The 20,938-nt window shown below is 45.5% G+C and overlaps 1 protein-coding gene across 3 annotated transcripts in view; it reads right to left on the reverse strand.

The window, feature by feature from the left end:
* FGD1 (FYVE, RhoGEF and PH domain containing 1) overlaps nt 1-20,938 on the reverse strand; it is a 481,771-nt gene that overhangs the window by 38,893 nt on the left and 421,940 nt on the right. For all 3 annotated transcript variants that reach the window (XM_069645326.1, XM_069645324.1, XM_069645325.1), the window contains exons 11-14: nt 19,313-19,405; nt 19,136-19,215; nt 18,717-18,747; nt 15,955-16,053 (exon numbers count right to left, since the gene is read on the reverse strand). In XM_069645326.1, coding sequence (XP_069501427.1) covers nt 15,955-16,053; nt 18,717-18,747; nt 19,136-19,215; nt 19,313-19,405 — 303 coding nt within the window. The remainder of the gene's footprint in view (nt 1-15,954; nt 16,054-18,716; nt 18,748-19,135; nt 19,216-19,312; nt 19,406-20,938) is intronic.

Raw genomic sequence — 20,938 nt, forward strand, 5'->3', positions numbered from 1 at the left:
TATCAATTGCAATTCCAAAATGTGTGTCTATTGTATCATCTGTTTGTGCGGATCTCGCTATATTAGTAGCACAATTCGCCCACTTAAAATTAGAGTGTGAGAACATCTGTCAACTATATCGAATCAAGAAGCCAAATATCCCTTAGCGATACATTGGCAAAAGGTCCACCAAATGGACGATAAGAAAGAAATTAAATTTGTGGGGTTGGCGAAAGTTTCTCTCCCCCAGAGAGGGGGTAATCTTGTATTGCGGCTAAGACAATTGGAAGCCTGGCTTATTTGCCAATATCAGACAGTTTCATGTGGACTCCATTCAGATCATGAATTATCAGTGTTCTTATGATGTGATACACACTCCCATTGGTTTCCGAGGGAGGTGACAGCCTCATCCACACAGTGTAGCAGCCATGTAGTATTTAATACCAGTGCAATGCTATATTTGTAAGATGGGGATGTGAGAGATGTTTAACCAAGTTGTGCAAAATTTTCCATTGCTTAAAATGCATAAATACTTAGTGTTAAAGAGTGTCAGAATGGATAAAATGACATAGTTAGAGTTTACTACGTATTTGCATGTATGGTCATAACTCAATGTGCGGCCACCTCTATTGCATTTCAGTCTCTCTTTTTATTTTAATGATTTTATGTTTCAGTGCAGCTGATTTGATTCAGCACTTACATAATTATCACTTGCACCGTGATATGAGTCAAAGCGGTATGATCTTTTGTGTACTGCATACGTGGTTCGAGCAACACGGGCGAGCTTACTCACCAAACATGACGTTTTATGAGTCCGGACCTGTAGTTGTCTCGAGTACGCACTACGCGTTAGGCGCTGATATAGATGAGTAAGTGAGGAACTGACGGCTTCCCTCAGAATGGTGTGCATGCCGAAAGGCAAGGTAAGCTACCCGTATTTACGCATACCCTTATGACTTATGAGAGTCTGTCAGATCTGTGCTTGATGTAGCTAATAACGTGATTAGCTAATTTAGCTAATTAGGACATATCTTTCTTATCTTTAGGTTCCAGCTAATGCAATCGATCAACGCACTAATGGATTTTGTTTTGAACGGATATGTACATTTCTTTGACTTATGATCACAGTAAATATCAAAACAAGTTCATTCAAGCATGCAACTGCAGGACATATAGGTATGTGCAACCGCATTATCTCTGTTGATTATATGACATCTAAGAGTTTACTGACATGGGTATTCTAATTCGAGCCGCTCAATATTTATTTTTAGTCAAGGACTATACCACATTCAATTGACAATTGGTAAGTGATTGCCTTAATATTTATTAACCAAAAATTCAGCTTTATTAACAAGTAGTTGACAAAAATGGATTACCTCCATTCTCCATTTCTTAGTGTTCTAGAGTGGGAACAGGATTCTACAAGGTACACACCTTACTATTTTGATTTAATATTATCTTTTGCAAATTTATGGTTAAACACTCACAATGAGGTTATTCATGTAATACCATGTAATGCTTGTGCTTGTTTATCTTACCCATCCCCCTTTCTCTTTCTGTATATATTCGCTGATTGATATCCTTTTCGCATTATTTGCCTTGATGGTTTCTGCCAATGACTAATTATGGCACTAAATTGTATATACATATGGCTTTGTTTAATGTTTGACTCAGCCAATGGTTATCCGCCCTGCTTATGTGTTTTTGGTTTGTGCTGTTTGTTGTTATCATTTTGTATGGCTTCTGGTATGGCTATTACATGATGTTGTCAGCCTCAGAAGAAGAGCCTATAGCTCGAAACATGTGTCAGGCTGATCTTCATTCAATTAAAATATATGCAACTAATGCATGGACTTTGCTGATTTGAACGCAGTGTGAATATAACTGCTTGAACCCATGATCTGAATGTACCATGCCTAGTAAGATTGTTTGGCCGCCATCTTCCAAAGCACAGAAAGACCAAAATGCGGTGATGTGGAAGGTTATCCAGAGCAGAACACTGCCAGATGTTAAGAATATTTCAAAACCTTCCACCCATCACATTTTTGGTGATAATTAGAATTCTGGCACCTAACTAAAGTAGTTATTCCTTGGAGTTGCAGAGTCCTAAGAATGCAAGATAAGGGAGTAGTTTCTTACCTGTAACTCCATTTCTCCAGCTTTGGTATCTTTCATGGATTCACATGCTTAGAATATTCCCTGTCGTCAGGCCGGGAACCCTCTGTATCTTTATTAAAGTGTTTTCTATTGGAAAAAACCCGACACTTTTGTGTCCTATTGACGTCCTTTTGGGACGCTTACGCATGGCCCAATAGGACGTAAGGTATAAATAGCCCCGCCCCCACGGCTCCCTTCAGATTTTAACCCCCAAAGTAGAGGCAATATCAAGTTTGCATTCAGGGGAGGCTGGCGGGTGCATGTGAATCCATGAAAGATACCAACGCTGGAGAAATGGAGTTACAGGTAAGAAACTACTCCCTTCTCCAGCATTGGATCTTTCATGGATTCACATGCTTAGAATAGATTACATGAAAGTATCCTTATATCTGGAGGCGTGTAATGCAAACCAATACCATTATAACGCAAACATAGAAACCACAAGAAAAAGCAACAACAACTATGGTACATTAAAATGGGTACCCCACTCTGCGGGGGCTTTCCTTACTGAAACAGGTGTTGCAGGACTGCACGTCCCATCTGCACATCTGCTCCATGCTGTTGTTCTAGGCAGTAATGCCGAGTAAATGTATGCAGCACCGACCAGGAAGCCGCCTGACAGATGTCCACCAGCGGAATTCCCGACCACAATGCCGCTGATGACGCAGTGGATTTTGTCGAATGAGCCTTCGGACACCTCTCCAGAGGCTTCCCTGCTTTAGAGTGACAGAAGGCAATAGCTGACGAAACCCAGCGGGATAGCCCTTGTTTGAAGAATGGTCTTCCCTTTACTGAGGGTCCATAAGACACAAACAGTTGTCTCGTACGCCTGAAATCTTGAGTACGACTCAGATAAAACTTCAATGCTCTTTTGACGTCCACGTATGGAGAGCCTTCTCTGCCAAAGAAGAAGCCTCAGCGAAGAATGCTGGTACCACAATAGAAGAGTGCTTATGGAATGTAGTTGGTACCTTCGGAATAAAATGAGGGGTAGTGGCTAACACCACCTTGTCCTTGAAGAAACATACGTATGGGGGATCAATCACCAGCGCTTGCAGCTCCGACATTCTTCTTGCTGAAGTAATGACCACCAAGAAGGCCATTTTCCACGACAAAAATGTCAGGAGTGACGATGACATAGGCTCGAATGGAGCCTTCATTAGCCCTTGTAGCAAGATTGAGACTCCAACAAGGAGGGAACTTCTTGGCCGGAGGAAAAGTCCAAAATAAACCTCTCAGAAAATGTTTGACTAGTCGATCACTGAACAACGGAGTTGAGTGCCTCTTCCGAGTAAACCTAGAAATGGCCGCCAGGTGAACTTTTATGGAGGAGAAAGACAAACCTCTTCTCGCCAAGTGTAGTAAATATGGCAGAACTTGCTCTGATGAAATGTTTAAAGGGTCCACCCATGCCTGATCCCTACACGACACAGAGAATCTTTTCCACTTGCATGCATATGAGACATTCGGGGACGGAGCTCTCGCCGCCTCTAAAATGCAGCGACAATCTCTAGAAATGTTCAGCGAACCAAACTCGGAGAAGTCAGGAGCCGAGCCCGGGTCGTGATGCCAAACTGCTCCTTTGTCTTGGAAGAGAAGGTCCGGCGTCACTTGAAATCTCATCAGTGCTGTCACTGATAGATGGAGCAGGTCCGAAAACCACGGCTGCCTGGTCCAGTGAGGGGCAATGAGAATCACACGGCATGGATATTTCTGAATGCACTGGAGGGTCTGTCGAAGGAGCGGAAACGGAGGGAACGCATACGCGAACCTGCCCGTCCACGGGAAGGAGAACGCAACACCCAGCGAATTGGGCTGCGGCCATCTGCTGGCAAACTGCTTCCACTTTTTGTTCTCCCGGGTTGTGAAGAGATCCAGTGAAGGACGACCCCATTTTTTGAAGATTCTCAACACTTGCTGATCGTTCAGCTGCCAAATGTGGAGTTGGCTCATCTCTCTGCTGAGAGAGTCTGCCTGTACATTCCTCACCCGTTGCAGGTGAAACACCACAATGCTGATGTCTTGTTCGAGCGCCCAATGCCATAGCTCCTGAGCCTCGCTCGAGAGCATTCTGGAATGAGTGCCCCCTTGTTTCCCGAGGTAGAACATTGTGGTCGTGTTGTCCGTTAACACTCTCACAACCGATCCCCGTATGCGCGGCAAACATGATTTCAGAGCCCAACGAACCGCTCTTAGTTCCAGTACATTGATGTGAAGGTTTGCTTCTCCTGGTGACCATCGACCTTGAACTTGTAAAGACCCCAGATGATCTCCCCATCCTGTTTGGGAGGCATCAGTCACAATTGTGGATTGAAATTCCAGCTCTAGCAGAGCCATCCCCTTTGTCAGATTGTCTGAGAGTTGCCACCACCGAAGACCTTCCAGTAGCTCGCTGTTGATCATCACTTTGTCGGACCACAATCCGTGACTTTGAGACCACCGGTCCGCCAGAAATTCTTGTATTGGCCTCATGAAGAGACGACATGATGCCACGGCTCCTAGAAGCGACATGTAGCCTCTGACTGACACTCTGGTTCCAGCTCTCCATTCCTCCGCTTTCTGCTTGAGTTTCTGAACTCTCTCTACAGAAGGTTTTACCAGTCCTGACTGAGTCTAGAATTCCGCGCCCAAAAACACCAAGCTCATGGAGGGAGAAAGGAAGGTTTTTTCGAAGTTGACTGCGAAGCCCAACCGTTGTAGCAGCTGCATGGTAACGTCGAGGCTTGCCTGCGCTGCTGCCGGGGACGAGCCCCTTATTAGCCAGTCGTCCAGGTAAGGGTAGACGTGATGACCTTCCCGTCGTAGCTATGCCGCCACCGGGGCCAAACATTTCATAAACGTCCTGGGAGACGATTTTAGACCGAATGGGAGCACTTTGAATTGGTAATGACTCTGACCCACCACAAACCTCAGGAATTTTTTGTGTCGACGACGCATGGGTATGTGGAAATATGTGTCTTGTAAGTCCAACGACGCCAGAAAATCCCCCGGTTGTATCGACCGAATGGCCTCCTGAAGTGTAAGCATCTTGAACTTCAGGCGTTGTAGAGTCTTGTTGAGAGCTCGAAGGTCCAGAATGGGTCGCCACTTGCCGTTGTTTTTTTTTTACCATGAAGTAACGCGAGTAGACCCACAGTCCTCTCTCTGCCACCGGAACCAATTCTATAGCCCCTTTTTGCAGCATAAGCACAACCTCCTGCTTTAAGATGTGAAGATGGGGTTGTGCCGAATACACGGGAGGAATGGGCGATGGCGTGATCTTGAATTGCAAAGAGTGGCCTAGTTTGACTGTGTCCAACACCCAACGGTCCGAGGTAATCCTTTCCCATTCATTGACGCGATGGCACACTCTGCCTCCCAGGACGTCTTGAAGATTGTCATTGCTAAGATTTTGATTGCTTATTCTTCGTAGACGAAGACTGTCCTCCTCTCCTTATAGAAGTCTGGAAATCCCGGCTTCTCCGTGTCGCCTGGACAGCTCGCCTGTATCCTTGGGAGGAGTATGCCGATCTATTGAAATTCCGGTCTCTGGATGTGGCAAATCGAGAATTCCCCGAAACTCCGCGGAAGGGGCGAAAAGGCCGAAACGCTTGTCCACTTTGTAATGCCCCCAGTGATCTTTCCGTATCTGAATCCTCCTTCATGCCCTTGAGGGCTTCGTCTATCTTCTCCCCAAATAACTGCTCACCTTTACAGGGCATGTCCAGCACTTTATTATGGACTCTTTCCGGCCTAAAGTCTGTACACTTTAACCAGCCCTGCCTTCTTAGTACCACTCCATTATTTATTTGCTTGAATCCCGACTCTGCCAAATCTACAGCGATGTTGATACTGTGATTTGAGGCCTCCTCACCTTCACGCACCAGTAGCATGGCTGTCTTTCAGTGTTCTTCGGGCAGGTGTTCCAAGATGGGGCCAGGCGATGCCACATTTCACGGTCGTATCGTGCCATAATAGCTAACGAGTTAGCCGCCTTGACCGACGTCGCTCCCACTGTTAAGACTTTCATACCAAAGTCATCCTGTCTTCTAGCTTCACTGTCCGGAGGTGTAGTGCACTTGTGTTGTGATCTAGCTTTTCTGCTAGCCACTGCTGACACCACTGATTCAGGACAGGACTTTGCGGTCAAACACTTAGGTGTAGAGACTGGGGCCTTAAACTTTTTTTCTAAACTGCCCTTGATGGCAGGCTCCGAAAATGGATGGCGCATGGTACGTAAGCCTTCCTGCCAAACGTGGTCCGGAATCGGGACCGAGAAGATCGACTTCCTTCTCTTCCCCATATGGTGAAATAAGAAGCATTCCTTCCTTTCTTCCTCTGGGGTCAGACCAAATTCAACACAGGCTTTCGCCATCATCGCATTAAAGGCCCTGATGTCATCTGGAGGTGACGGTTGTGCCGGACTTCTAGGAGCTTCCACTTCTCCATCCGATTCCCACATAGGGTCTCTTGACGGCGATGATGAAATGTCCGAGATGGAGTCCATGGGACCTTGATCCGACTCAGAGTCCTGTAGCTCACCCTCTTCTGGATGTGAACGGGGAGGTTCTTCACTGACCGGATGGGAGAGCGGCAACTCAGCCGTTGACATTGAACTTGGAGCGGGGCCTGCCGCGTCGACGAGGGCTGTCACTGGAGGCGCACCCATGGGAGGCAGCCTTGCATCCAACTGGTTTAAGAGGGACTGCAGCATAGATAAAACTTGTAAAGACAACATCGACTGCGGATTTAGTAGAGAAGACGTAGGAGGAACATCTTGGATCCCCAACGTCGTCAACGGGCCAACGCCATGTAAGCTGAGATCTGTTGGATGAACAACCGGTTCCTGCTCCTCCTCCATCGACACCGATAGCGCCGATTCCTGCTATAATAGAGTGTCCGGCAGAACTGCGCCATACACCACCAGTTGCCAAGTCTCTCGCGGGTCCACCGTCGAAGATGAAAACCTACTTCTCCCTTATTGATTGCCGCCACTGGTGTTGACGACGCCACTGCAGGGATTGACTGTGCGGACGCTCCCGATGACGGCACTGGCAGTTGTGGCGCAGATTTTTTAGGCGATCCCGCCTTTTTTGAGTCTGTAGGACGGTGTTTTGAAGATTCCCTACTCAACGAAGACCTATAATGGTCTCATGAGGAGGAGCGCCTTAAAGGGTCTTTTCCATCCTTTTTTGAAGTAGATGAAGACAAAGATTTTTCTGGCTTACGGCCTTGGTCCAAACGACCATGTTTTGATGATGAAGGAGCGTCCTTCGCTAGAGGTTTCCCCGAAGAGGAACGACTCTTCTCCGTAGGCCGCGGCTTATTTGCCGGAGGCTCAGCCGACACTGACTGGCGAGGGACTACAGGGGACTTCGGTCTGTTTGATGCCACACTGCACACTTGGCAACTGGTGGTGTATCGTACCTCAGATGGAGGCTAGGCCCCTTCGTTCAGCTGCAATATTAGACGCCGATTACGGTCCTTCAACGTCTTTTGCGAGAACCCCTTGCAGGTATCACAGGTGTCCGCAGAGTGATGAGGGTAGAGACAATAAAGGCAATCTATGTGCCCGTCCCCCTCATAACCTTCTTCATTCCACACGTGGCACACCGGCGGAACAACGCTTTCCCCAACATTGGGAAAGAAAGTACAACCTAACAAAGTGTAGAAACACAAGGTGATCCCGACTTCTTTGGAGATGGTTGAAATCTGCAGGGAGCCGCAGGGGCGGGGCTATTTATACCTTACGACCTATTGGGCCATGCGTAAGGAATATTCTAAGCATGTGAATCCATGAAAGAGCCAATGCTGGAGAAAAGTAAGTGCATGAAAGGGGTTCGGGGGGATAGGAATTCTCAGAATCCCCCTGCATATTTTATTGTTGTTAAGCCAACAGGTAAGTAAATGCAGTTTAAAAGCACACTTTTTAGGTAAATGGTTTTAGGACAAAATTAGAGGTACACTCCCAATTCCATCAGACTTACATGCTTTCCTTCTACAGCCAACAGGTAAGTAAATGTCGTTTAAAAGCATACTTTTTTGGTATAAGGTTTTAGGACAAAATTAGGGGTACTGTCCAATTCCATCAAACTAGGGATTACTCAGGGGGGCTCTAAGCTAGAACTTTATAACCACATCCAGGAAATGGTTGTGTTAGGAAGCAGACTTTATGCCCATGGCTTCCATAAGGGTAAGGGGGGAACAAAGAGTGGTATATGAACTTGCACCAGAAACTGTGATTTACCATTCTGCCACCCCTGGTGTTCCCAGAATTGCTGGAGCCAATGCCTTTTGTCAAGATCGCATTTGTGGAGGTCCATGGGTCGTGGGTGCAGTGGCTGAAGGTGGTGTCGGGGACAGCTAAGCAGTGGTTCCAATCTCCAGTTAAGGAACTGTTCCAGCAGATTTGCAGCAGGATCACCCAGACACCACAACACAGCAGCTGTAATGAGTCCCATATTAAGGATGGATCCCTGGGACATAGCAGGTGAAGAAACCCCGGTTCGGGGCCCACAAGCTCACTTTGTGGCAGCAGCAAAGAACAGGCTCCATGCAGGCCCCTCTTCTTGCTGTCAAGCAGCTGAAGTAGGTGACGATGTTCCTAAACCAAGTGTAGAGATCTTGCAAAGTCCCCAGTTCCAACTCAGGATGGCACGGGTTGCAGCAAAGAGGCCTGGTTGATGGATGGTCAGCCCACAGAATGGTCCTGGGACACTTCTGAAGTCCACCAATGACAGAAGGCGCTGATGCAGGACAGAGGACTGATTAATCCCACCAGCCCAAGGGAGGAAGGTACTATGTAGGGCTTTTCCTGCTTTGCAAGAGAGGCATCAGAGGTTCCTTGCTAGATGGCTTTTCCCAGGCTGGTTTCTTTCAATAGCAGTGCTCTGGGTTTTCAAGTCCATCCCTTCGGATTCTTGGCACTGGAGGGGAGGCCGCCAGAATGGCTCCGGAGCTCCTCTTCTTAACCAGCTTTCAGGCTGGTGGGGAGGGTTGCCAAATCATACCAATGGAAAGGTTCTGCAACATTCAAAACAGGTAAGGGTTATCCAATCACGGATAGCAACTTACCCAACATCTGCCCACTGACAGATCTCTCCTGGAATAAGTATGGATTGGGACCAGACAGTCCCAAGCCCAGTTTCAACCAATTTGCCTGAGAGTCCAGAGACAGACCCCACAAAGGTAGCTGCCCTTATATGGTAGTCTGTCACCTGAGGGCAGAAAGATGGCCAAAAGCAAGGTGGCCAAAGGACAGGACTAAACCACCAGGGGAAGTAATTTTGAATATATGGTGCTCAAATCAGCAGTAAAAAAAGCTCTGCACAGTAGTGCATCAGAAAAAGATTTAAAACGCGGGTCACTACCCCCGGCTGGTCGTAGGCACATCTCAAAGGCATAAAATATGATGCCAGATGAAAGAGGAAACAGGATACAAAGTACCCCTGTAACACTTCACTTAAGGTGGTGTGCATCATAAAACGAAAACACAGGACAACATAAACGGTAGAACCAGTCTCTCTTCATTGGCAGCCTTAGAAGGTCACCAATGCCCCCCAAATAAATGAGGCGAGCAGGTAAGGGATGCTTTAAAAGCTTTACTTACCTTAAATGTTAGTTACGCTTCTAGGGCATAGACAAATATGCTGGAGGTCCCATTGAAATCAATAGTGGAAATCTGCACAAAGGAACAAATCCTTAACAGAGTTCGGTAGCAAAGGGAAGACTTTTTTGCAGAGTGGTCCAAGTCTATAAAATGGGAAGTGTGACTATTCATGGGATCTCGTCACTTCTCTCCACTCCTTCCCTGTGAGGCTAGGGAAGTGAGGCCGCTAACCAATATTACCCCTAGTGGTGGCAGAAAGCGCAACCTCGCAGGGAGAGGCTCCCCAGCTGGGGAAAAGGACACCCTTTCCTTTAGGCAACTCCCTAATTCCCTCAGAGAGGAATCCCAATACCAACCAGATTTCCTAACAGACCACTTGCAAAAGCCTCTATTTGTTATGGTGCTATTAAAACAGACACCCATATGGATACCAAATGTACTGAGAAGAAGAAGAAGAATGTAATTAAAATGAGCACTCCGTGGTTGGCAGCCAACCACACTGAGACTAGGAAGATGGGGCGAGGACTAAAGAGCACTCTAAGAAAAAAGAAGAAAAGAGTGTGCATTCACGCTGGGGAGGGACCAGCTAGCTATAGATGAAAGGAAAGAATGACTAAGGCAAAACATTTAGGAAACCTGGGAGTTTCAAAGTGGGAAACGCAGAGAGAGAAGCCGACAAGGAGTCAGCAAAGCCCGGGAAGTTCGAACCCAGGAACCTGTCAACTGTGCAGAGAAGCTGGTCCTCGGAAGTTAGGAAGTGTAAGCGTGGAAGCCACCGAACAATCCTGTGAGCCGGCAGGGAGCTGACTCACTCTAATGCTGAAGAAGTCGAGGCAGTGGTGTGACCTCTGGGAGGTGGACTGCTTGGTCCAACAACAACGTCGAGATTGCCAGCCCCAGGCCTTCACAGAGCTGCACAGGGAGCCATGAGCGAACCGCAAACCACTCGTGACCTCGGGAAGACCCGTACACACATTCCGAACACAAATAAGGTAACAGGAACTGCGGGAAACGCAGATGGGGTCCGGGGAGAGCAGAGAGTGGAAGTTGCATTGGGTGTAATCTCCCTTGTCACAGTAATTACCAAGAAGACCCAAAGAGTGGAAGTTGTATCGGGAGTAATCTCCCATGTCACAGTAATTAACAAAAAGAAACAGAAAGCGGAAGTTGCATCAGAAGTAATTTCTCTTGTCACAGTAATTACCAATGAAATACAGAGAGTGGAAGTTGCCCTGTGGGTGATCTCCCTTGTCACAGTGATTATAGGGAAGATACAGAGAGTCAGAAATACGTCAAGAGCATTCTCCATCATCACTGTACCACTGTTGAAGAAAGTAAGAACCAATGAGATACTGGGAGTGATCTCCCTTGTCAAAGTGAGCCCCAGAAAGGACTCAGACATAAAAAAGGCCTCTGTAGTAATCTCGCTCGTCACAGTAGGGATAACAAAAGAACCAAGAGGCAAAAAAGCCTGGGGAGTAATCTCCCCTGTGACAGTAGTGATACCCAGAGACCCAGGAGTCAAGAAAGCATTGGGAGTAATCGCCCTCGTCACAGTAGTGATACCCAAAGAACCAAGAGTCAAGAGAGCCTCGGGAGTAATCTTTCTCATCACAGTAGTGACACCCAGAGAACCAAATGTCAAGAAAGCCTTGGGAGTGATCTCCATCATCACATTAGTGATATCCAAAGGTCTAAAAAACAAGAGTGCATCGGAAAGATTCTCCCTCATCACAGTGATAATCCAAGTAAGATTAAAGAGGATCCTAGACAACAAGAGATATCTGGAGATAATCTTAATGACGTCGTAAGACTGGAACGAATTGCTGGAACTGTAAAGCAAGCTTTCAGAAGCCCTTAGGAAGAAGTAGAGAGACTTTTGAGGACTATTGTCACAGAATATCCCAAGACCGTCCTCAAGGCTGTGCAAGATGAGTCAGGAGAAGGGAGTCATTCTCCTCACCATACTCTTTGTTGAATTAGAAACCAGAGCAAAAAGACTGATGAGAAAGAGATACATACCTAGCTGGTTCACCGGGAGAAGAGAGCCATTCTCCTGGTACTATTTTCATTTGGCTGCTGAATCCTTTTGTAGACTGTTAATAGGGTTAGTGTAGGTTTTTGGACAGAGGATCACAGGAAATCTAAGGTGAGCTGAATTACTAACATTGGGTGCACAAAGGATAAGGAGCATGCACTTAGCACTGTTATGGTCTCCCAGCACTGATTCTCAGCTAGTTAATTTTGCCATGACAAATTCAATTTGGTGATCCAAGGGTAAAATTGTGTCCTCCAGACAGTTTTACAGATGCACACAACATTTTGTGATAATGGCTAGCTACTGTAAAGAGAAAAATGTTAACTATTTTGTGCTGTATATTTTAGATTAGTCTATTGCAAATGCTCTGTGGTGTGTTGTAATGGCTAACAGTCCTAAAGAATGAAGGATGTGTTGCTATTGTTCAGTAACCACTCCACCAACAGTGAGCTCTGGTGGATGGTCTCTATTCTAAGTGATGAGTGAAGATTCCACACTCAGGTCAATCCTCAAGTTATGACAACTAAACAAGCGCATGAAAATTGACAAATTCAGAGTGGTCACATTGATGGACATTAAATTGCATGATACAGGAAAAAGAAATTCTGATCAAGGTGGAGCTTAGTGATAGCTACATTCCTATGCCCATGTACCCCAAAACATAAGATATAGTGGCACTACCATTGCATATTCTTGCCAGTCAGCAGCATAGTTATTTAGGATACACCTTTCTGTAGAGTTGGTACACCTCAGGAGATAATGCATAAATCACCAGCCCGACCTAGATTAATGACTGATTCGAGCCCACATCCAAGAAACCATTACAACCATTACATAGGCCTCATCACCCACACAATACCTTCTAAATTTGTTTGATTTCATTGCCATCTATAAAATGTCACAGGTGAAATGCCTAAGACAATCACTATTGCCTATGAATGGGAGCAGAAATGTTACTCCTGACGGAACACAATTCTATTATTTCTAACTTTTGGAAGCGAGGTTGTTCAACGTCTTACTGCACATGATGGCACTATACATGGTATCTGTGAAAGGTACAGTGAGCAAAAAGCGTGTGCTGCAATCTCTCATCTCAGAACAGGTTATCATGCCATGTTCTTTCTGGAGAGGAGCGCCTGCTACCTTTTTTGAAGTATTTGCAAGGAACTTGGGGTTGGTCACCCTGAGTTACCTGCGGGCAACCAGACGTGGACTCCCTGCTCACTGTACTCAGAGAGGCACAGCTCCTCCTCACTGATGAGGCCCAACAAGGCTGAAACACTTGTATGGGGTTGCTGTTGGTACTCTTGTTCAGAGAGGAATTGCCATAGCATTTCGGTGCTGGACTGCCCATGTGGGCGGGACAAAGGCTGATATGCAAATGGATATTTCCCATCTGTGAAAGGTACAGTGAGCAAAAAGCATGTGCTGCAAACTCTCATCTCAGAACAGGTTATCATGCCATGTTCTTTCTGGAGAGGAGCGCCTGCTACCTGTTTTGAAATAAATAGAAATAGGCCAAGGTAAATCCTGGTAAATCTTGGTGGGTAGGTAATTTGTAATAGAATCGTAAAGACCATATAAAAACACAACACAATGCTTAAGGTACACAGACCAAATCACATACGTTGTGCAGAATAACTAACAATATTGCTAGGCAAGTCAGACCTAATCATACACATTTAGAATAGAACACACATATTCAGGGGGAGCAAAACCGCAAGTTACTTTTAGATTACTTACAGTAGTTCAAGGGTAGTAGACCCTGTCCGTTATGTAGTGACACCCAGTTAACAAATGACATAGTAATCCAACCTGTTACCAGGATACATTTCTGAATAGTGGAACACAAATTCATATAAACCTATAACTACATTCACGAAAATACTCAGTTATACCAGGTGAGTAAGATCTAATATTGTAATAAACAATTGCAGTTGCTTTTCAGATCAGTGGAACAAAGACTGAGGTAACCAATAACTCTCTAACCTATTTTAGGAATGCACAAGGCAGACCAAGGTTAGTAAAACCCACAGTACACTTATTAAGAATTGCACACAGCTATTCAAAGTAAGTAAAACACAGGGCAGACTTATTCTGGACAGGCTGTACAGCAGATGAGGGGAAGCAAGACCCAGTTGGTAAGCCTATACACATATATTCTAAAGAAATAGTTAGGTGAAGCCAACAGCATTAATTTCGGGACGTGGGGCAACCAATTCACAGGTCAGTAAAATCACCTTATATACACTTTTAAGAATGGCAGGATGCATTCAAAGGATAGTAAGAACTTGTGTAACTGCATATTTCAGAGGGACAGTTACCAAACCAACTCTATTACAAATAAGTAACTTTTAAACACTTGTTGCATTTACTAGGCAAAAGGCCCAAAACTTATACGTCCTTCCCTTTTCTTGGAGCATGTGTGTTCTCAGTGGCAGGAGGGGGACACTAGCTCTTTAGTGGCCAACAGACAGGTCAGGATAGGTACAAATGTAGGAAAAGTCAGAGTTCCTGAGGAAAGCTGTTCAGACAAGTAAGTATTTTACTGTATAGTGGTAGAAAGGTTCCAAAAACCTGGACAATTAATTTCTTGTCCCGAAGACTGAAGACAGGACACTTGAATGGAATTTGCAGCAGGGATCAATGGGGAAGACTCCATGCAAGGGTTTTGTCATGGCTGGATGTGGTTCTGGCTCCCTTTTCAAGGGCCAGGAGAAGACTGAATATCGCTGAAAATCGCTGGTCGGATTCTCGTCGTTAATGTGGTCCAGCACTCTGGTGAGGGGACTTCAAGGATTCAAATCAAGCCTCTGGAGGTCCAAAAGGATGCCATCAAAGTTTCAACGTGATTCGGAATTCAGAAGACTGTGCACTGCATAATGGCTTGAGGTCCCATGGTATTGGGGTATTGCAGCCCAGCAAGGTTGCAGTATGTCGTGGGATGGCTCAAAATGCAGGTCTTCTTGAGTCTAGTAGATCTCACTAGGCTCTGGGACAGGGTCGTCCTTTATGGGATCCCCAAGTTGCTTGCAAGGAAGGGTAACAGCAGGCTCCAGTTACACAGAAGGCTCTCTGGTCGCAGGAAATTGCTACGGCTGTCGTTTCTTCATCTTCCTCTTTGTTTTCAGCTCTAGTGGTTGACTTGTCAGCAGCTTCCAGGTTCAGAGTATTTAGCAGGAACTACAGCACAACTTCTGCTTTCTCTCCCTGCATTTTACAGGAAGGGGTGGTCGGCTGTCCAGTCAGCACAACCAGCCCCTCCCCACTGGGAGTTGGTTCCTTTCAGGCAAGGTATAGACAAAGAGCTGCAGAGTTTTGGACTCCTCCCTCACGTCCTTCCTCCTCAGACATTCTGGAGCCTGAGTAGAGAATCCAAAGGATTCCACCCAAAAACAAAACTTCCAATGAGATCATTCCTACCTAGAATGGCAGGGGAAGAAATAGAAAGCACACAAGAAATGGCGAAAAAGAAGGAGCCCACCGTTTTAGCAAAATGGTGGCCCTTCTGTGCATTGCCAAAGCTGAATTAACAGCCTGCAAGTAATAAAAACTAACAGTCATAAAGGTAAAACCACTGCCACCAGTCATTCATGTAAACTTGCAACTGTAACAAAATGTTACCAGGTAAGCAAGAAAGGATATGCATTGTATCCCCCATCACTTCACATAAGGTGGAGGTTCTGGCTCACTCATACAAAATGTAAAGGGATGGAAATCCCTCTTTACTACTTGGACACAGCTGTTTACCCAACTATATGAAAGAGAAATTAACAGAGAAGCCCAAAGGGGCAACCCAGACTAAGCCCAAAAGTTATAGGAAACTATAACTTCAAGCATTCACTATGGCGAGACATAAAACGGTCACCAATAAAAAGAGTAAAAGACTAGGGGAGAGGGAAAAAAGATTCCCACTCACCTAGGGACAAGGTCAAATAATTACCAAGCAAAAAGTTCTCGGGTTGACACAAGCCAGGAATATTGATCATAATTATGAAAATCTTACCTCACAAAAGGTTTTTCTAGAAAATATTCTTTCTCATGCTTTTCAGGGCCTGCCTGTTCTGGGGGCAATTCCCCACAGTTAGCAGGAGTGGAGTGCAGGGTGCCAGCACATGTCCCTCCCTTTGAAACATTTTGATTACAAAGAACAGGTTATTAGGCAGTGAACCTTCAATTCACTTGAACCTACCGGGGAGTTTGGCGGTGTCTGGTCGTCTTCCCTGTGCGATGAGTTTAGTTTTAGTGTTTCTAGTGTCTGCTCATGCTTGAAGATGGTGACTTGTATTGCCTGGAAGGGAATGAAGAACAAAAGATTTGGAAAGGTGATGCTGCACAGAACCCATATTCTCATTTGAAGACAGAGGGGGGCTGCTCTAAAAGGAGATCTGAAAATTGACATTTGATTGGCTATTTCAAAACATTCTGAGGGACAAGCTTTCTGGTCTGTTTTACCTACTACTGAAATGACACAAGGCCTGGGGAAAGTCAGTTATGTGTCAGTCTCTTCAAGTACCACAGGTGCCTATTCTGATCCTGGTTGCTCCAATATTTGAAATAAGAATGTATTCACTTGTTGATATATTTTAGACCCTCTGCTGCATTTGGGCCACTTCAAGAACACTATACCTGTACGTGCTCTATATTTAAAAATGGTGCAATTTCAAGACTTACCCATGCATGCCGAGTTTTATTACGTTTTTAATGTCTTCACTTTTGCAGAAACTATTGAATCAACTTAATTATTTTTCATTCTCACAAGAACGATTACATCAACTTTACTTTTTCAATCAACAACCAATTTCTCACACCATCAACTTGATTCATATATCCTTCAATTTATCCACTTTTATGTTCCAAAGCACCAACTTAGTTTCTGGTCAATTAATTCATGGATAACTTTCACATATAACCTTCAATTTCTCCAAATCTATGTCCCAAAGCTACAACTTAATTTGTTTTCAATTCATTCATGGAAAACATTTACAGAAGGCATAACACTGACTTGACCTTTAAACCATTTCGTAATTACAGTACATCTTATTGCCTAAATACCACACACCCTGCAACCAATGTTTTATATGAATACTGCTAGAACAGCCTCCACATTATTGCAATAAATGGTTTGTACTCTAGAACAGCATATAATGCTATAACCTTATTTCAGTACATTTTCATATAATTATGGTCCTAGAACAGCCTACGTGTGTTTCACTCATAGGTCCATATACATCATCATGGGCATGAAGGTGAGCTTCTTCAGGGCTAGTTTTGCTGTCTCTCTTACATTTGCTATTTCCGAATGCTCTTCGGCCCTGCTCCGGAGTCTCTTCTCACTCTATGGGTCACATCATCTGGGCTGCTCTGTTGTAATCATATTGTGAGGGGGTGGCTCTAAAACAATCTCTCAGACTCCTTATTTGTTGATGAAAGGAAACTTTATTCAAGGCAGGTCCACTTTTACAATTAACATTAGCGAATGTATCGCTCTTTAGCCTATAAACCTTTTGTTCAAGCCCACTTTCTACACCCCTCATTCCTTTTCTTATGCCCCCTTTCTTGAACCTTTGTCCCTTTTGCTTTCCTTCAGGTTCTCCCCAGCCTTGTCTCTCCTTTTCCTTTTGCCTTTCCTTAAGGTCTACCTTTTTTTCTCCAGTGTACTTGCCCACTCTAGGACCAAGTACAGTTATTCTCTTTTCTGTATGCTCGACTAAAGTCAGCTATTCTCTTTTGTTACCTCATAAACTCAAATTTTGCTAGCCATGTCTCTCATTTCTTTGCTCTCTGGATTCTGCTCTGGAACCTTGCCTTAGTGAAAAAGAACTACATTATACAGATAAACCATACAACCAGCAAATAAACAGCCCCAGCCTTGGTAGAACCACCTATCAGATAGAACGTTCTAATTCCCCCAAACCTGTCAAACTCAGGGCAGGTGGCTGGGCCATTGCTGGTTCTTCATCCGGCTGCCTAAAGAGGGATCCTCCTTCAACTGCATTACTTTATCTACAACGCCGGCCTGCCGACCAATCCGTGCTTTCTCCCACCTCCCCCACAACATCCTTGTGGCAGGATGGTTGCCTTCCTGCCCACAGGGTCCCCCTTCCCCACTCCTGCTTTTTGGCATGGATCTCATTTTGCATGTTCCTTGATCTTTCAGAGTGTGCACACTCGGTCTTGGCCAGGGCACCTGTTACTTTCTGCCCTCCCCATTGACATACTCCTCTTTTCCCAGCATCCACGAGGATACAGAGCACAGGGTCCACAAGCCTTGTGATCGGTAGGTCCTCATTTTCCACAGGATTTAGTGTACCATGTCTGGAATACTTTCGGAGCCGTGGTGAATGAGTAGGTTGGTGTCTGATCCAATCCAACCAACCCACACTGGTCCTGCACCCCATGAATGTGACAAAGCACAAATGATGTCTGAGGACTAGGCATTTTCCCTTTGAACATATCTGGGGCTTCCTCCCACTTCTGGGGCTTACCCCCTTGTGGTGCTCCTTTCCTGGTTTCTTTGTCACTCAGAACCACTGTAACATTAGTAATGACATCTTAGAGGGTACGGTAGTAGGGGGCATGATAATGCCCCCCTATCAAGTAGTTCACTAACTGTGATGGGGGGCTATCCGGGGAGCGCTGATGCTGTTATTAATTGGCAGTTCAATTAGTATCCCCCATTGATTGCTGCCTCTTTCTGAGTGTTGTCCCCAGATCACATGCCAGTGATTGCAGTTGGTGTGTGACTGAACAGCATCTTCTGCCCCCCTTCAGTTTAGCAGCAGCTGCATCATTGGGTTTGGTTAATAAAATAAGGTTGATTTATATGGGCATTACCATTTAGAGAAGAATAGCATATTGGGCCCTGCCAGCCTATCTCAAGAATGTACATCCACAAGCCAAGGCTCGCACGATCCCCCATAGAGACACAACATTGCTAAAATGGTATCCTACCTGAATCCAGTCTTTCTTCTCCTCTTCAGTTCTGAAAAAGAAATACATACGTTAGGTCTCAGGCGGGTGTTTGGGGACGAGAAATGTCTCCTGTTTCTGTCAAACGGTCTCACTTTAAGGTTGTGGACATACTTTTAAAGTATACCAAAAAGGGAGATCACACCGGCCACCGGAATCGCAAAAGCATTCACACTCAGTGTGGCTTGTAACCGGTATCAGGTAATAATGTCCCATACATAAAGTTGCCGGGAAAAGCCATTGGCGACATTATATATGGTGACATTATGTATGGGGACGGGTTGCAGGGATGTCTCCTGCTCCCATTAAAAAAAAAATGTAATACCTCTGCAACAAACGGTGACTTTTTTGACAGGGGACATTTTTGCGGGGACTTTATTACATGGAACCTTGTAACCTACCTGGCCTGCAGCTCCAATGACCGCTGTTTGCCAGAGACCAGGAACGTTCGGGCTGGGTTGATGCTGCTGGTTTCCTTGAGCTGCGAAAGAGAAAGAGAAACAAATGTCACCTTCCTACTCAAATGACACCATCTTTAAACACCCCTCCCCCAACTATTGCGCGGGTCACAAACCTACCTCCATTCCATCCACGTCGATCCGAGCCCGCACGCTGAATTTCTGTCCAATCAGGCGCAGTTTGGGAACGCAGTAGAGCAACCGGTCATTGAACTGGAAATAAAAGTGACTTTAGCTCTTGAGTTGGCACAATTAGTTAGATATTGACCATCTTGCACTTCTTAAGCCGTCATTATTTCCACTCTAGATACCCCAGGACAGTGGCAATGTCACCTAACCAGAAACACAGAACTTTCACAAACACATGGTTTAGAAAAGATCTTAAGTACTTAAAGAGGCCAGACAGAAGAAGGAACAAATGCAGTATTTTCACCCTTCAAATGTAAAATGGGTCTTGCGTAACACAACTCTTGGCACATATAAATGGGTCTCCATGACACATTCATAATAGAGGGTAAGGAGAGTCCATAAATACCCGTCACTGATGTTACACAACCCCATTCCTCCAGTTAGGAACTTGCACTCCACGAGCCAATGGCGAATGAAAATTCCCTATTTTCGAGTAAGAATGGATATTCAGTGTGCTTATGGGGAACTAGCATTCATGCCAGGGGCAGAGTGACTTTTGGTACCTGGCTAGAAGCTTGCAACTTGAAATCTGAAATTGTTCTAATGTATAATTCTGGTTATGATATGATATGGCATTTATAACGCGCTTGTACACAAGTGTTTCTAGGCGCGACAAGACAAGGAGGGGAAACAGAAGGAGGACAAAACAACGATCTTACTAGGCCTTGTGTGATTCAGATTTCACAAGTGTGGGGAAGGGTGGAGGGAAGAAGTGCCAGGGGGCAGGGGAAGGGAGAAGTGCAGGTAACTCAATAAGTGCAGCTAGCAGGTGGCTTATAAGTGCATAGAGAAAGGACTGCAGTGTTACAGGTACATACCCTTAAGTGCTAGGGGAGCCCAGAGGCAGTGCAAGGGCAACTGGACATACAGGAGCCTAGGCCCGTGCTCAGAGGGTATCCAGGTGACCAGTCCGCGGAGCAAGTGGGTACATCAGCAGGGGAGAGGAAGAGAGAAAGCAGAAGCGAAAAAAGGAAGGTCTCGAGTTGCTACCGGAGTGGTTCTGCTCAAGTTTGAGAGAGGCAGGGAAGCTGTTCCAGAGGATGGCCCCCAGCTGAGGAGAGAGATCTGCCCCCAACTCTCTGATTGGAGAACTGTCTGACCCTCAGAGAGTTGGAGGTAGATGAGCGGAGAGCTTGAGAAGGAAGATGTTTTGGAAGAGAAAGTTGGAGTTAGAGCAGTCCCAGGCCCCAGAAAGCCTTGTGGATGATGCAGAGGGCCTTGAACTTGACCTTGCAGCCATGGGTAGCCAGTGAAGAGATTTTAGAGCTGGAGAAATACGATTCCTGGACTTGAGACCCAAGACAAGTATTGCCGTCCTGTTCTGGATAAGATGTAAAGGTTGAAGAGTAGAGGTAGGCAGATTTAGAAAGAGGCTGTTGCAGTAGTCCAGCCAAGAGAGGACCAGAGCTCTGGAGACAGCGAGCTTCTGGGGGAAAGTGAGAAAAGGAAGAATACCTCTGAGGAGGTGCATCCGATAGTTTGACTTCTTAGAGAGGTCAGTGATGTGAGGAGAGAAGGAGAGGGTGGAGTCGAAGAGGACACCAAGGTTCTTAGCCT

Source organism: Ambystoma mexicanum, chromosome 2p (assembly GCF_040938575.1).
Source record: "Ambystoma mexicanum isolate Mex_15411 chromosome 2p, UKY_AmexF1_1, whole genome shotgun sequence".
NCBI lineage: Eukaryota > Metazoa > Chordata > Amphibia > Caudata > Ambystomatidae > Ambystoma > Ambystoma mexicanum.